This window comes from Calliopsis andreniformis, chromosome 3 (assembly GCF_051401765.1).
Source record: "Calliopsis andreniformis isolate RMS-2024a chromosome 3, iyCalAndr_principal, whole genome shotgun sequence".
Lineage (NCBI taxonomy): Eukaryota > Metazoa > Arthropoda > Insecta > Hymenoptera > Andrenidae > Calliopsis > Calliopsis andreniformis.
Window position 1 is genome coordinate 4,547,167 of NC_135064.1, and position 16,366 is coordinate 4,563,532.

Below are 16,366 nucleotides of genomic sequence, written 5' to 3' on the forward strand. Positions count from 1 at the left end.
AGTTTTTCAACTCTTTTGAAGGTTTTTGTAAATGGACAGGAAACTGGATCATTTAAATTTTTACAATGCTTTAGAGAAAAACTATTGTTGCTTTTCTATCTGCCTCTTACTGTATAAATATCTTCATAGAGATTCAACTTAGGAATGTAAACATAGAGAATTTATCCTTTAAAATGATTTCAGGAAGATTAGTACATGATTTCTTTTCACGAAGTTACTATAATTTAAAGATTGACAATGTTTCAGCCTAGTTCGAATGTTTCGTGTGCCACTCGGTAAGGGCTGAAAACTTGAATGTGAACGTTTGTTTCCTATTAATTATAATCATTGTTGAGATATTTAGCAGGGCAGAGTGAGAATTACTGAAGCAGGGAGTTATTACTATCTTGAGTATCTCTTGATTGGCACAAAACTGAATTACATATGCGAATATTGAAGAACTTATTGCTGGTCAAAATATATGTAGTTTCTTGTGAATCCTGTTTTAAACGTTACGGGAAATAAATTGAAAATTATCTAAGTAGGAGATTTAAATGCTGGAGAGTCTGATTCGAACAATTTTTTGCTATGTATTTAGTTTAAGCCGCTTTTGAAATGTTAGCAAAAGTTACTAAAATAGGGAAATACCTTGAGTATTTCTTAACTGGCATAAGATTGAAATATGTAGATAAAGAGAAACTTAGTTTTAGAAGTATATTTTTTCGCAAATACAAATTTTATTTTAAATGTTACGAGAAACAACAAATTCAAGGTTACTTCAGCAGAAGACCTAGATACTGAAGACTCGGTTTCAAACAATTAATTTCTAGTTTGTCATATTTAAAATACTACGCAAAACAAGGTGAAAATTACTGTAGTAGAATTTTTATTTTAAGTCTCTCTTTGCTGCCATGAGATTAAACTATCTAAACAAGATATTTTTAAAATAGATTTTTCCATGAACTCAAACCCTACTTAAGATGTTCTGAGAAACAGACAGAAGACTATCTATATAATGTCTTTGTATTATGTGTTTATTAGCAGAGAAAGTGAAACCAAGACAATCTACTGCTTAATGTGAGTTTTCAGTGATGTATTAAAGTTTAACAACTAAAATTTTCATTAAAATACCGAAAAGTTGCGTAGCAATTATTAATGGTTAATTGAGAAACGATTTAAACACAATAATTTTAAATACGTCGCATTACTGAACTTAAGCAAGTACATTTGCAATACGTTCTTGAGTGTTCGATAAGGCACAAAGTAGCTCGAAATGAAACGTGACGATTATGTGCCGTCGATGTTTAACTTATCCGGCACGGGCAGCAAAATAACTTTGGCAACGCGATCTTTCAGCTTCGACTTGAAGTGATTGAATTACGCTCGAACCAGCTTACTCGATTTCTTACACTATCGATGTGTACGCTCAAAAATAGCCAGATATTGTACGAAGAATTTGAGGTCAATTGATCTTGACAAGGTTCAATTTAATTTGCAATATTATACAAACAGGTTTCAACATTTTAGGTCTCAGCTTAAAATAACTACGAATCAGTTTTGTACACATTTGCAATATTATATATATTAGTGAATTGATATAATAAAATATACTAGCAAGTCAGCCAATTTCAAAGTTTAAATAACTTAAAAATTTAAACAGAGAATAAAAATAAAGTAGTTTTCATAAGAAACTTACGTAAGAGTTTTTATAGTAAGAAACATACTATAAATCACTTTCTTAGAAGTATATTACTTATACAGAATTATATTACTTATATTCTGTACATATGTATATTCTGTATATTACTTATACGGAAATATATTACCTATATTTCTAAGAATGACAGTAGGTACTAAACTTTATTGTTCATTACAGATACTCATCGATAATTGATTGCTGTCAGAGCTATAGAAAGATACAAGGATTTATAGACCAATTGCATTAAACTTCTTATACAACTTTCATCCATAATTTTAAAACACAGAGGTTCGTCATTTTGACATCTGATAAAACTTTTGACATAAACCGTTAATGTGTAATAATTGTTCTAAATAATATATCTTTAATAAAACAAACTACTAAATAAAGATCAAATTTACTAAAGTCTGAAGAAAGTTGTTACAAATGAATATGTTTGAGGAATATTAAATAACATCTGTGTTCTAGGATTAAGAACTCACTTCTATATAAAATTTGAATGCTCGAAAGAACTTACCTCTGAGGGCTTTCATATGGGCGACTGCCATCCTCAGTATGGTCAATTTGTCCGGCTTCCTGGCTAATGCTGAACATGTTGGTACCATGTCCGACAGTTCGGTGATGTAGGCGGTCATCTTGTTCCGCCGCCGCCGCTCGATTTCGCAATGATTCTCCCTACAGTTAGACGCAAGACAAAACCAAGGTAATTGCATAGTTCACAATATAGTTTCGCGTATAATGACGAAACTGTCGTTGGCAACGCGCTTAGGAAGTTAGTTGAAACAATGTGAACGGGTCAAACCTGGAATTTTAAATTTGCAAAGGAGGTTAATTCACGAAAAATGATTTCTACTGATATTGGTAGAAGTTCTACTTAAATTAAGGGTTTAAAGACAGTATTAAAGTATTTTCTTTTGGTTAATTGTAGCATTTCTGCAAGTGTGAACCTCGCTTCACCCTGGAACTCTGATTCGATTCGAAACAAATTTTGCACTTTATTTGGCGTAGAAAAACATATGGATTGCAATGCACACGACATTGTTAATGAAGCGTAATTACTTTGAAATGTCGCGTAGACCTGAGCCGATCTTTGCAAGGCAGAATCGAGTCTGGAATTTAAGCCTGAGGTGTCTAGGAAGATCACAATACAGTGTTGCGCATGCCTTGAATTTTAGACTTCAATGTTTTAAATTGTTGACTACTAGTTAAATACCTTGGTACCGATATATCAATAAATACAAATTACTTTTGAAGAATACTATATTCATTATGTTCTTGTTTTTTACTGTAAAATAATTATTTCTTAATATCGTTTGGAAAATTATCCCGTTGTAACCGTAGGGAATTAAAAACATATATTTCGGAAAGTGAATAATAGATCTCCAAAATTTACTGAGAAGGTGTTCTACTTTAAAGGTCTATGAAAATTGGTAACAATAGTTACCATTTTAAAAATCTTCAGAATTGAATACTAACACTTTACCTATCGGTAGAAACTATTAATAAGTCTATTACATATCTGGTAGGTGAAGTATTAAATATATCAGAATTGGTGAATGAAAGAACAATTGTAAAGTACAATTGCAAAATTAACCATTTTCAAATAATCTTAAAACTATATTTGGATTATAGAATCAAAGTTTGTTAAGTTAATAGAGGACAAGTAGACTTAGTATACTCTGGCTCTAGGACCCAGATATATCAAATGCAAAGAACTACACGTTAGGATCAAACATCTTCACAGATTTATTTACAGTACAAATTAATATGAACGCAACTTATTTTATTAAAAAGATGCACAGAAAGTTATAAAATTATTCCAAGTAGAAAGGCAATATTCCCTCCCAGATCTATTTTTCTTTAACATTAATCAATTTTTGCCATAAGTGAAAAGTTTAGATAACCGCTAAGTTATCTAAATAATATGTAACTGTTGCAAAAATCTTTTTTAAGTCTGCAACTGCAATATACAGATTCTTTTTAAGGTTTCATTCTATTAAACTTCGAACTTCCAGCGATCAAAAACCTGTCAAGTACTCAAGAGATGAGTTTCTTTCGGTATATTTCAAGAGTCCAGTAAGATCATAATTCCAAGGGCCCGTAGGGCTAGCAGAAAGCCTTTCAGGATATTCTCGGCGTATGTTTCATCGGACAGGACCTTCTATTTTCGTTGGGTGATCCAGGAGGATCGGTAACGCTCCTCGACGACGTAGGGCCGGCTATTTAAAAGAGGCCAGAGCGCTTAAAGCGCAAGTATAAAGCAGGGTATGCACAGTGTACAAGACGGTGAAGGGGGCACAAGAAGAAAGGGGGAAGAAAAGAGGGAACGAAGGCGATCCGAGGAGCAGGACGGAGAGAACCTCCTGGGTCAAGGGTCAGACGGTCCGAAGTTGCCCGCTCGCTCCGTGGGTCCAGCGAACGCTGTACAGGGTGGTCGCCTTCGATTCGGCCTGGTATTCTCTTCCAAAACATTCTACTCTCTTCGTTGCAATTGTTTGTTAAGTGAATTTTAATGTACAGAAGAGATGCACATGAGAAAAATTACAGACCCTATTCATTCTAAAGCCGCGATTCGTTATCAGCAACGAGCTTCAAAAGTGTATAAGAACACATCTTCAGATTAGTTCTTCTAAACTGAGACTAAGAGAAAATAAGGAATTTCAAAAACTTTAATGTATCAAGTACGTATTGACAAGAAAATGCAGTAGGTAAATAAAGAATGTTTACATGTAGTTATACATTTTTGGTGTGACTTCAGTCTATGTACATGATCATTGTGTCTGATCAGTGTGGTCATTTTTGTACTTGCGTCTACTAAGCTGTTTGTCAAATTTATTTAATTGTTTTATTTCTTTTATTTCTTTTATAGAGGTTCTCTTTCCTTACTAGTTCTTGTTAGTCATTCTGCTTGATGTCACTCATAATTATGGATGTTAACATCATCTATAAGTATAGAGAGAAGCCTGTCACCCGCATGTGACGGACACAATAGTTCAAATAAGAGGAAAATTGCAAGGACTATAAAGTTTCTGAATTTTTTAAACTGCTTCATTAATTTGCCATGAATTTGAACCGATCTTCGATTATAGACCTCTAGACACATAAATCGGCAAAATGAGAAAATAAATTAGAAAAGAAAATAAATTAACTTATACATTAAATAATAATCTTTATACAATGCACAAATCATTGATTCTCATTACATCTCAAATTATTTCCCAATATATGATATGAACAAAAAATAGAGAAAAGAAAGAAAATCATACGCTTTCGTTTAAATAGATACATCTAATATCTAACTCTAATGGCAGAAAATAGTGCAAAGTACTAGAAAAGGTACAGCTCCCTCGAACCAAGAGAATTCACAAAAAAAGAACCAACGTTTTACTAAATCGATTATTTAATTAGAAACCAAGGATCGAACATCGAGCCATCGGAGCATCAAATGCTTCGCTGGAAGAATCCACCCTGTATATCGATCCTCGCATTGTGATGATACAAAGTCGGCATCGAGATGCACGTACGGTGCAGACACATAAAATCGTTTCAGAGGAAAAAGGGTAGAGGACGAGAAGAATGGAGAAACTTCTCCGATAGAATGAAGGTAAAAACAGATCGCGAGGAGATCCGTGTCATTATCATCATCGTCGCCGAGCCTATGAGACAATGCACCATGGTCCTATGAACGACAACGTCCGCGCATTGTGAATTATAGATTTCTCTGACGATCGATTCGAACGAGCTGTCGTGTCGATAGAAGAGTTCATAATAGACTGTATACTCTCTCTCCGAGCCCCTTCCATCCCTCGTCCGCGACGATGGGACAATGAAATGAATTATGAATCGTTCGAAGAGGACCGTTTAATGCGATCGTATTCGTTATCGAATGATATTCCGAGCGCGCAACATAGCGGTGGATGTATGCTAACGAGGTATCTCCAACTACTACGAGTGATTTATGCCAAATCTTAATATTCCGCATGCTAATGGCCGGACAGATGTTTGAATTTCGCGCTTCGAAACGGAATGACGATTCCCAGCGACGGATTTCCGGGTCTTCTGAAGTGTTGGAGATTGAAACAAATGTAGGGCTCGATTCGATTCGTTGCAATGAGTTATTTGAATTACTTGTTGCTTTGCATGTATGTATGATATTTAGGTCTATGTTTGCCAGTGGGTAGAAGCAGTGAACTTATGAAAAAGAAAAGGCATTTTAAACCTATTTTTACGTTCTATTGCAACTAATTTAAATTATAGGGTGTTTCGATAAAAACTGAATACTTTGTTTTTTGAATGAAGCAATAAAATAATGAGAATATTTCCGACTTATTTTATTGATTCTGAAATTGGTACACAGAAATGATGTATGGAATATAATATCATTTAAATGGCCATCTCAAATATTCTGGCAGATGATCATTCGTTTGGTCATGTTTCCCATGACATTTGTACACAAACTTGGCTCTATTTCGCCAACGATGTGACGAATATACATTATGTTTGAGTTCAGGAATTATTGCAGGGTTATTAGTGTAGATCTTACTTTTAACAAAACACCAAAAAGGAAATCCAATGGCTTTAAATTGTACGATCGAAGAGGTCAGTTGAGGTTGCTAAAATGAGGAACGCTGTGCAACTGTAATTGAACCATTATTTTGATAATAAGTTTTTATAATTTACAAGTATTGTAGTACTTTATAAACGTTCCATAACTATTATAATTTCCCGTGTTGCTAGATTACATATGTCAAATTTCAAATTTTAGAATAATACTTATGCAAAATGGTAGCAAATTTAAAACAATCAGCTCTTATTACTACACCCTTTATTTTAGCGGATAAATTTATTAAATAGGTTGGAGAAGTTTTCTAGTTTTTACATTACTATTGGTTATTCTAATTTATGACAGAAAATAGTGGAGCAGCCAAGAGTCTGTAGATATGTATTCCGTTTCAATAATATCACATCTAATCGTAAGTTTAACTGTCTCGCAATTGTATCTAGATGCCAGCTAAAATGCTAGCTAAACTTTGAGATACAATTTCTATTGAATACCTAAGAGTCACAGATAGAATTGCGAAACTAATGTAGAATCATAAATTATTTGTACCTGTTAAGTATTTAATATGTAAAAAATTTTTATTTACTTCTATTGATGAGGAATCTAGAAAATGTTTGCAGACAATGTCTGTAAATCTATACAGGGCTTAAGTTTGCGCGCTGAGTGTCGTTTAAATCATTTCCAGACGAAGATGTTAGAGTCGTAAGCGAAAGGAACAAGTGTTGGGCGATAAATTTCTTCGAGACATGTTTAGTACCACACAAACGCAATCGTTAAAGAAGGGACTTATCGCAACAACGATGCAACAAGTAACGAACTTTTTAAGTCTGTCTTTGCCATTTGTGTTTACTTGTCTGGTCATGGACTATCATTGTAACTGGTAAGAACAAACTTTGTAACAGACATACTAGAAAATTACAAAAATTTATAGGAATTTATAGGGATGTAAAACTATAAATCGGGTCAGTTTAATGATTTCGTATTTACATCTTATGTATTTGTAATAAAGCCAATAACATTTTTCAGTAAGTTTAGATTAACCTCTACTGGCTATCTAACTGCAGTTGAAGTTGAATCTGATTCAAGGGAAGCACGTCCCATTTATTGTTAGTATGTAATGTACATATAGGAACAGATTCTGTAAATGGGTATCTATTCGACCTTATTACAGTATCTGTGAGATACGATGCAAATATCATAAACAAAAATCACATTATTAGGCGGAGTATCTCAAAAGACAAAATCTAGATTTAATCCAAATTTGTCTTAAATCTTTACTGTCATTGATTATGCATGCCAAAGTTTTCAAAAGCATAAGAATATATTGATGCTAAAAGCACGTGAGTTTATAAATCGTGCAGGTTGCAATTGATAATCGAGATGCATAAATCGGTACTCCATTAAAGTATAGATTTTACTTTACGAATCAAAAAGAATTTTTTATTTCAGACGCTTCATTTCTTGTCGGCAATGGCACTCAACTATCCAAAAAAGTTTCGGAAATAACGAATATCTATGACATTTCCTAAAGATTTTACTTCAAAAAAGTTAGAAAATAAAGTTAGAAGATATATTAATATCCCTAGAAAAAGAGTGGAATTTTTCACCTATGAAAAAACTTATAAAAACATTACCTATCTTTAGACATGATTAAGGTGGTCCATCCTTGACCTAGATTCTGTACTGAGAACCACTATAATAGCAAGAACCATATCGAATAAAAATAAAAATAAAAAAAAAACAAATAGCAGCGCAAGCCAATAGCCCACATTGCTATCCGCGTCTTTATTTCTTACGACAAAAACCATTTAATACTCAATTTTCGAAGAAGAAACCCACCTAAGGTATACAAAACAAGTTACGGCTACAAGACTTCATCAAGATACGCTAAAATTGATACTCAAATGGAATGAATGTCACCGCAAGAGTGACTCCTTTCGGAACAAACCAGAAGATGGAAATTACAATGTCCATGATGCATTCCCGAAGGAAAAAGGAGGGTGTCTCGAGGCGAGAGAGCAAAAAGCAGCATCTGTTGCTCAGCGGACCGACAAAAGCGCGAACGTGGAGGCGATTCCGTGGTTTATCGTTGTGCCAAAAACACCCGGGTCTCTCGTCTGTGTTAACCGCGACTGTACCAGCAGCAGAGGTAAAACAGGCGAGGAAGAAGGGGGTCGGCACCGAAGGAGCGGGCGAAGGAGGATGAGAGGGTTGCGCGCCTTGCGGCAGGAGGCAGTAATTGCGTTATTAACTTAAAAGTGAGGTTCCTGGGCGCTCGCGACATCGGAGTTGCCGGCTTTTCCATGAAACGTGCACATACAGTGGGCGATTTCGCTTGGATTCAAAGTGGTGCTTCTGAGGTATTAACATGGATTGAATATAAGAGGAAAGAGAAAGAAAACGATGGATCTCACATTTTGTTTCTCATTTTACGCGTTTAGATACAGTGAATTTTTGAATTACAACGAAAACAAGTCGAGTTAATTAATGAATACACTTTGGCTCTGGGGCCCAGATATGATTTTTCTATGAATTTTACATGAAATCTGCACATATAGTGGGTGATTTCACTTGGACCCGAGATGGTACTCTTGAGGTACTTACATGGACAGAATATTAAAGGAAATAGAAAGAGGATCATGGCATTCACATTTTTTCTCTTAGAAGAAATCTTTTACATATGTATTTATACATATAGGTATGGTGGATTTTTCTATGAAACTTGCACATACAGTGGGAGATTTCATTTGGAACCGAAATGGGGGTTTTGGAGTAACAACATGAATAAAATATTGCGGGCAAGAAGAAGAGGAACATAGAATTTATATTTTGTTCTTTACGATTTTTCACATTTAAATATAGTGGATTTTTCCATAAAACCTGCATATATAGAGGACGATTTCACTTGGAACCAACATATCAATCCTGAGGTATCAATATGGATAGAATATTGGATAAAAGAAGAAGATTACAGAAGATTCTTCTTTATTTCTCAGAATCTTACTTTATGGAGAGTTATTTATACTCATTCAATTTTTATAGAAATTAGTACATGGGAAACTTGTAAATAGTAGCAATAGAATGCAATAGTAGTGATCTCATTGTAATATCCTACAATGCTGACATCGTATTAGCCGAGAGTTAAAAAGCATTACTAATTCTAGATGAAAATAAACGGTTCATGGCTACTAGTGGATTCCCAAAGATTAATTACTTGCATGTATAATAATTTACCAAAAATAATCGAGCTGTGTCATATTTTAAATAACCCTAATTCTTTAGTTAGCAGAACTACATATTACCAATAATATTTGTGTTAAATTTTACAATAAACTAATAAATATGTAACTAAAGTTTGGATTACTTCGCCCGGTAAAGGAATATAAACAAGTATATTTTACAGTATTGTGGGGCTATGGTTACTACTATTTCAGTTCACTTCCGATATTTGAAAATGCAGCCTACATTTATTATAGCATGTCATTTATTAATTACGACGACAGACATTTCCTTGATAACCATCGATTGTTACCATTAGGCTGCAAATCTTTAGGCACTCATAGTTTTATAAATACAACAAAAGGATTGGAACGTAAATAGGGACTTGTCATGTTTAATACATTATAATAGGTACTTTAATTTAGATAAATATTTAATCAGTCTTTTATTCTATATTTGTTCTGTATTTTTTTATATGTTTAAATTTCTTATAAATATATAAACATTTACAACCTAGTTATATATTACAACCTAGTAGCTATATATTACAACCTAGTTGTATATTACACTGAAATACTAGGACGAAATACAATATTAAAAAACATGAACGTATATCCTATGCAATATGTGCCTTAGGTTATTAGTTATAGATGATTAAAGAAACTATTCAAATTATTTACTTTATGCTGCAGCACCTAATTCAAGTTTGCAGTCAAAACACAAACAGTTTTCTGTTAATGCATGGGAAGAAATTGTGAGAGATAGTATAGTGGGACCATACTTTCTTCCAGTTCGAGTAAACGGAACTGTTCATCTTCATTTTTTATGGAACAACCTTGAGAAACTATCTATTGCATAATCCACTCCTGGATATCAGGCAAAACTTGTGGTTCATGCACGATGCTACTCTGCCTCATTCCTTTCGTACAGTGAAAACATTTCTCAACTACATCTTCCTAAACCGATGGATAGAACGAGGTGAATCTACCACGATCTCCTAATACCAAATCATAGAATATTACTTTTAGGGCAATTTAAGGAGGAAAATCACTATGACCGATAAGAATAGAGATTATTTTCAAGAATTTTTCGGGCAAATTGAAAATTTTTTTCTGAAGTGTCTTTAATGCTCTTATAAAGTACATATCTTGAACTTGTTCTTCTAAAAATTTGATAGAAAAATATTCATTATTGTAGTCACAGTAGGAACATGTGTGAGAGTTCACCCAGTAACTTTTGAAAATGACGGATGCATAACTTTTCGCTGCAAGTTCTCAAAAGAGTAATCATTCCATTTTTTTAAGTTATAAGGCAGTAATTTCAATTGCACGTTTAATTTGTTATAAAATAAAATAGTAGAACTCTCAAGAAAAAAGAGTTGAAAAGTGTGAATCAACATCTCTTCTAACATTATGTAAGAATAATTACTCATTTGAAAATTTCTTACGTTTAACTGGAGAGTAATATAAGAAACCACTACTCAAAATTTTTAGTAAATCGAATAAAAATTAACCGAATTATGAATCCGCCCAGTTTGAAAAACCTGGTTTCAAGAAAAACGTATTTAAGGTTTAAAGCGGCCATTTACGAGCATTTCACTACATTGAATAAAATTTCTGTATTTTTGCCAATTTCGTGAAGTTTACTTTAATATCTTAAAGGATCATTTTTGAAATCCCAAACATTAAAAAGAGATTACAACATTTTTTGATTTTTTCAATTCCTCACAGTGGTTTCCCTTTCTAACACACTGCGTGCCACGTCATTCATATACACACAACTAACACCAATGTGCACTGCGGGGCCGCGTCATCAGTAGGTGAAAATAAGTGATTTTTAAAAAAAATTGTTTCAAAAAGACTTTTATAAAATTCTCTTGGCACGCAATGTATAAAAACTGATTGTGTTGAAGAGAGGATACAAAATGGATTTGAAATTGCTTGAAAAATACCTGGTATTTTCGAGCGAGTGCAGAACTCTTTTTTTTAATTGTTCATAAGTCAAAAACTAAAGCATATAGCATATATCGCGAATTTGTTGCAGCAATTATATAACTAAAAATTTACTCTTGTTGAATTATTAGCATAGAAATAACGGTTTTTGCATTCAATAGTGACGCTGTCATTTCCCTTAAAAATCATAATTTTTAAGTTACCTCATTCTTGCAGCAACTGGGCGATACGTTCATTTAACGTTTTTCTCTTATTTTAGTATATGGATTTATCCCTTGAAGTATGGACATGCCTTTTATGAATCAGCCTATACATGTATTTCAATGTTAATTTTTAAAATCATCCTGCTTTTTAACCTCAAAATATCATTAAATAAATTTTCATTAACTTTTACTTTGTAAACGATTCAATGCAATCTGTTTAAGTAAACTACATAGATTATATTAGCTCAGATACAACCTTCTCAAGGATCTTGCATGCACAGTCAGTAAAAAGATACGTAGCGTTCTATCACAAATGCGCTGCTAGTAACATAACATATTATTATTTCTACGCATTCCTTTCAGTCTTACAATTGGATAAATTGGTAATGCATTCTTACGAGAGCGCAACACATTTCTTTGATCTATGTGTACATAATTTGGCAGCTTACTGTCATGTAATATAAATACAAACAATAAACCTTTCACATAGTGTCACAAGAAAATAAAAAAAGAAACAAATCAAGGTTTCCTTTAACATTAGAAAAGTTAGAATAAAATAAGAGTATTATTCATGAAAAAAGACTCAGAGCTCATATTACGATTAAATAAAACGTAATATTGAGCCAAGCTCAGAATAATAACACGACAGCATAACAGAACACCATAGAGAACTCTTGTATTTCTCCACTACGGGAAGTAGTCCAAACATTAACTACATTTCTCACTGTACTTCCACTTCATCATCAACACCACAATTTTACACTAAAACTGTTGGTAACATGTGTCATTTACAAAAACAAAATTAGCGATTCAGAACATCAGCAGATCGAACCTTCTCTCCGAGTCAGATGTATCTCACCAAACGACACCCTCCACCCACGGTTTCCAACAATCAGTGCCCCACAGTCGCAGTCTGCTACAGGATAATGGGAAGTAGGCATTGTTCGACATAATACGCGCTGCTCGTCGTATTTCATTTGGCGTGTCGCACTGTGTCAACGTGGATATAACGCGATAGAGGATCAAAGATACGACGTCTTGGTAGTATAGAGACCAAAAGGACTGCGCGCGCGTATAAGTACCTTATGGTTCCCACGCTGGAGCAGCCCGGAGGGCTTCCCATTCCGCTATCGACTCACATTGCCGGGCATCATGTAGGTATGTATGTATCTACGTACTTGAGCGACCCATGTACAGGGTGTACCGGTGGAACATATTGGGCCACGATTCCGTGAGACGAATTAATAATGCCGTCTCTTTCCGTACGAGCTTCGATCCACGAGATCCAGACTCGAGAGTGATTTTGGAGATACGACATACGTAGCCACGAGATTTTTTTAAGCATTTTATTTGCCAGAGATAGTTTTTTCCTCGAGGGACCTTTGTCTTTAGTAATCTCATGTTTTGAACAGTATGGTAATGCTAGAGAATAATGGCTGTTGGTGTGCACGAAAGTTCTTTTTGTTAAAGTGCAGAATTCTTCGAGATTAAATGTTTGGCTCAGTGGAGTTTGGGAGAGGGATAAGTGTACATGATTTTATAACGTAGAGATGCGTCTTGAGGTCGAAGTTATTTTCATGTCTTTGTACGGTATGTGATGATAAAATTTCGAAAATAATTTATTTACTAAGGTTTATTTGCAAATAAGGCTGATGTAAGGCTATCACCACCAGAGTTGGTTTTTTAAGACTGTATAGATTTATAACAAGAACTGTAAAGATTTTTAACAAGGACACCTTCGTTTTCATTAATTTAGGAAGTGATTCTAAACTTTTGGCCAATAGTGTAGGTACTCAATTTTTAAAATAAAAGTTTTAAATTAATTATTCTTGAAGCTTTATTATCACGCCTCGTACGTATTAGTATCTCAGAAGTCCTTTGCGTGAAGACGAACTCAGATTTCTTCCAAAAGAGTACATTTAACCCGTTCACTGACCTCCCTCATTTATCATGAGGACTGAGAGCATGCAAGTTACGTCGAGCCTGACACTCACCTCGCAAATTTCTCTTTGTCCTGTACATTCTCGTCCTCCAGCCTCCTGTATTTACACACGCTGGGGTCATCTTCGTCGGATCTGGAAGACAAATTGCCATTTATGGTCATTTCATCCTGCTTACATCATAATAATGATGCGTATCTATATATATATTATAATAAATATACATATTATATTAATTGTACAAATAATAAAATGATACGTATTATTTACAATCCTCCTGCTTTGAGACATTTGTTGTCTTCCATCTTTTTTAAGTTACTGAAAGAATGGTTGTAACTTTATGTAGAAAAGTTAAGCAAATAATTTTAGTTGAATTAACACTAATCTGGGAAAAATGAAACAGAAATAAATTGATATTAAATGAAGGAATTTGAAAAGTAATGCCTAAGTTCAGAGAACAGAAATGATCATTCATCCCTTTTTTGAATGACGTATTAAGTATTATATAACTGTTTTTCTAAAATGTTAATCAAGAATTGTATGTTCCATTTATGTAACATTATTAGTAGAGTGCTTAGTAAAAATTTAATTAAAATCATTTCCATAATTTTAAAGAAAATGGGTTATGAAATTCGCAAATTTTTCACATGGATAAAGCTACTTTTCTTCTCCAACCATTGAAGAACGCTCGATTGATTCATTCAGAGAGGCTCATCTGCCAGCTCGAGCCGATAGAAATGCTAAGAACGTCGCGAGTAAATGTCGCCTCGTCGATACGCGAGGTGTAATCACTTCCGGATTACCAAACGCGATCAAGCAGCGGTACAAAATTGGCCGTAGCCTAGCCAACTTCCCCAAATCTGGAGCGTGGTGTAACAGTTAAAGAACGATAAAAGTCTCTCATGCAATATTCACACATGATGATGCTCTGTTAACTCGAATCGATGCCAAGGTGGACGAAACTTTGTGCTCGCAGCCGCGTTAAAATTCAAACTAACGAACAGATATTTGCATAGATTAATCCTTTGATTTCTTTACGCGCAATGGAAAGAAATTCCATCTAGGTGACTTAAGCACAAAAAGTGGACGTTCCAGGTGTTGATGTATCAAGCACGTTAACACTTAAAAACAATTAAATAAATACAATAAGGTACTCTAGATGTAAAATATCCAGTACTTATGGAATATTTAATATTCTACTGCTATTCTAAGTGTTAGAATATCATGATATTAAATATACAGTAATAGATACAGATGTAGGCAAGTTAAGGACTTGAATGCTAAAGTTAGTTAATCGTGTTCTAACATTGTAAGATGCGAGTTAGAGTGTAATTATATTATAAGTACTTAATATACATATGGTCTTCTAGACCATACTATTAAAATTTAGTGTAACTTCGGAAAATTTCTTTCTTAGGAATTATTAAGAAAAGTATTTTGAATGTTTATACTTATTTATATCTACATATAATTGAAGTAATCATACAAATTTTCTGACAGTAAAATATTCATGATAATAAAAAGATCATTATTGCTAACATCCCTGGTTTCTACCAATTCGTTTATCCGAAATGGAAAGACCAAGAATATCTATATGACTAAGTTTTTTTGGTGAGAAAAGTAACTGCAGATATCGTATTAATATGGTTCCGGTCATAAAAGAATGTTTTGTCTCTCCAGTCATAAAAGAATGTCTGGTTTGATTATTATAACATAATATGCTAGAAACATACTTTCATGACATAAAATTTTAATGTTTTATCTTCTACATGTTCTACTGTAGAGGAACTCCATAAAGCATTAACCATGAAACATTTATGAACTGAAATCCAAGACACTTCGTTAAACCTAAATTCAAATTTTAATTCAAATTTTTCTAAAATCAAGGTAAATAGCCGAATTAGTACAGCTTAATCACTATGCAATCAGGCTCTGCACCGTATTTATGTTAATTACAAGAAACTAGATCGCTTGAAATAATTACATATTCGTCAGTGAATGTCATTTCTTCAAGACCTAATTGTATCGAACTCAAAGTGTTACACGATAAATTTCGTACAGGAAGTTTGTGCACCAATGCTAGGTTTTATCATTTTTTTGCATCATTTTTTCAATTTAATCATATTTTCACTAATCCCTAAATCCAATATGGACCGTTTTCACTTTCCATAATCCCTAACTATTGGCATTTAATGGTTTAGATACTATACAGGGTGTCTTAGGTTTTTTTTCAGCCAAATGGTGGTAATATATTCTACAAGTAAAAATAAGAAAAAAATGTCGTAAATGTAGATTAAAAAGTGCTTTTTTAAAAAATCAGAAGAAAAATACGAAATAACAACAGACTGATTGGAAATATTTACCTATGTTAGTGTCATTTCAATGTGTCGTTCGTTTTCGACAATACAGCATTGATATTTATGAAAAATTGAACGTACTACGTGGCGAATTTCTTTTTCGTTTCCTTTCATTTGTTGACGGACAAACTTTCGTGAAACCGCAAATAAAGTGAATTTCAACATATTCCCGATTCTACTTACTAAGTAATGTTAGAACTATTACCACACATATTAAGACGATTTGAATTTGTAAACACAGATAAGAAAAAGGTATAATTATCAAGAGAAATACCACTAACATTTCTACATTGAACGAAAACCAGTTCATTGTTATTTCATGTATTTTTTACAATTTTTTAATAAAGCATTTTTGAGTTTTTATTCATATGACATTTTTTCTTTATTTTCGCTCATACAACATGCTGACACCGTTTGGCTGAAAAAATCTGGGCCCCTGTATATTTATATTGAGAT

General features: G+C 33.5%; 1 protein-coding gene across 5 annotated transcripts in view; it reads right to left on the reverse strand.

Annotated features, from left to right (window-relative positions):
* Window positions 1–16,366, reverse strand: part of Tgo (Aryl hydrocarbon receptor nuclear translocator homolog tgo) — a 54,703-nt gene that overhangs the window by 10,547 nt on the left and 27,790 nt on the right. For all 5 annotated transcript variants that reach the window (XM_076393341.1, XM_076393340.1, XM_076393339.1 and 2 more), the window contains 2 exons: window positions 13,608–13,688; window positions 2,196–2,353 (listed from right to left, as the gene is read on the reverse strand). In XM_076393341.1, coding sequence (XP_076249456.1) covers window positions 2,196–2,353; window positions 13,608–13,688 — 239 coding nt within the window. The remainder of the gene's footprint in view (window positions 1–2,195; window positions 2,354–13,607; window positions 13,689–16,366) is intronic.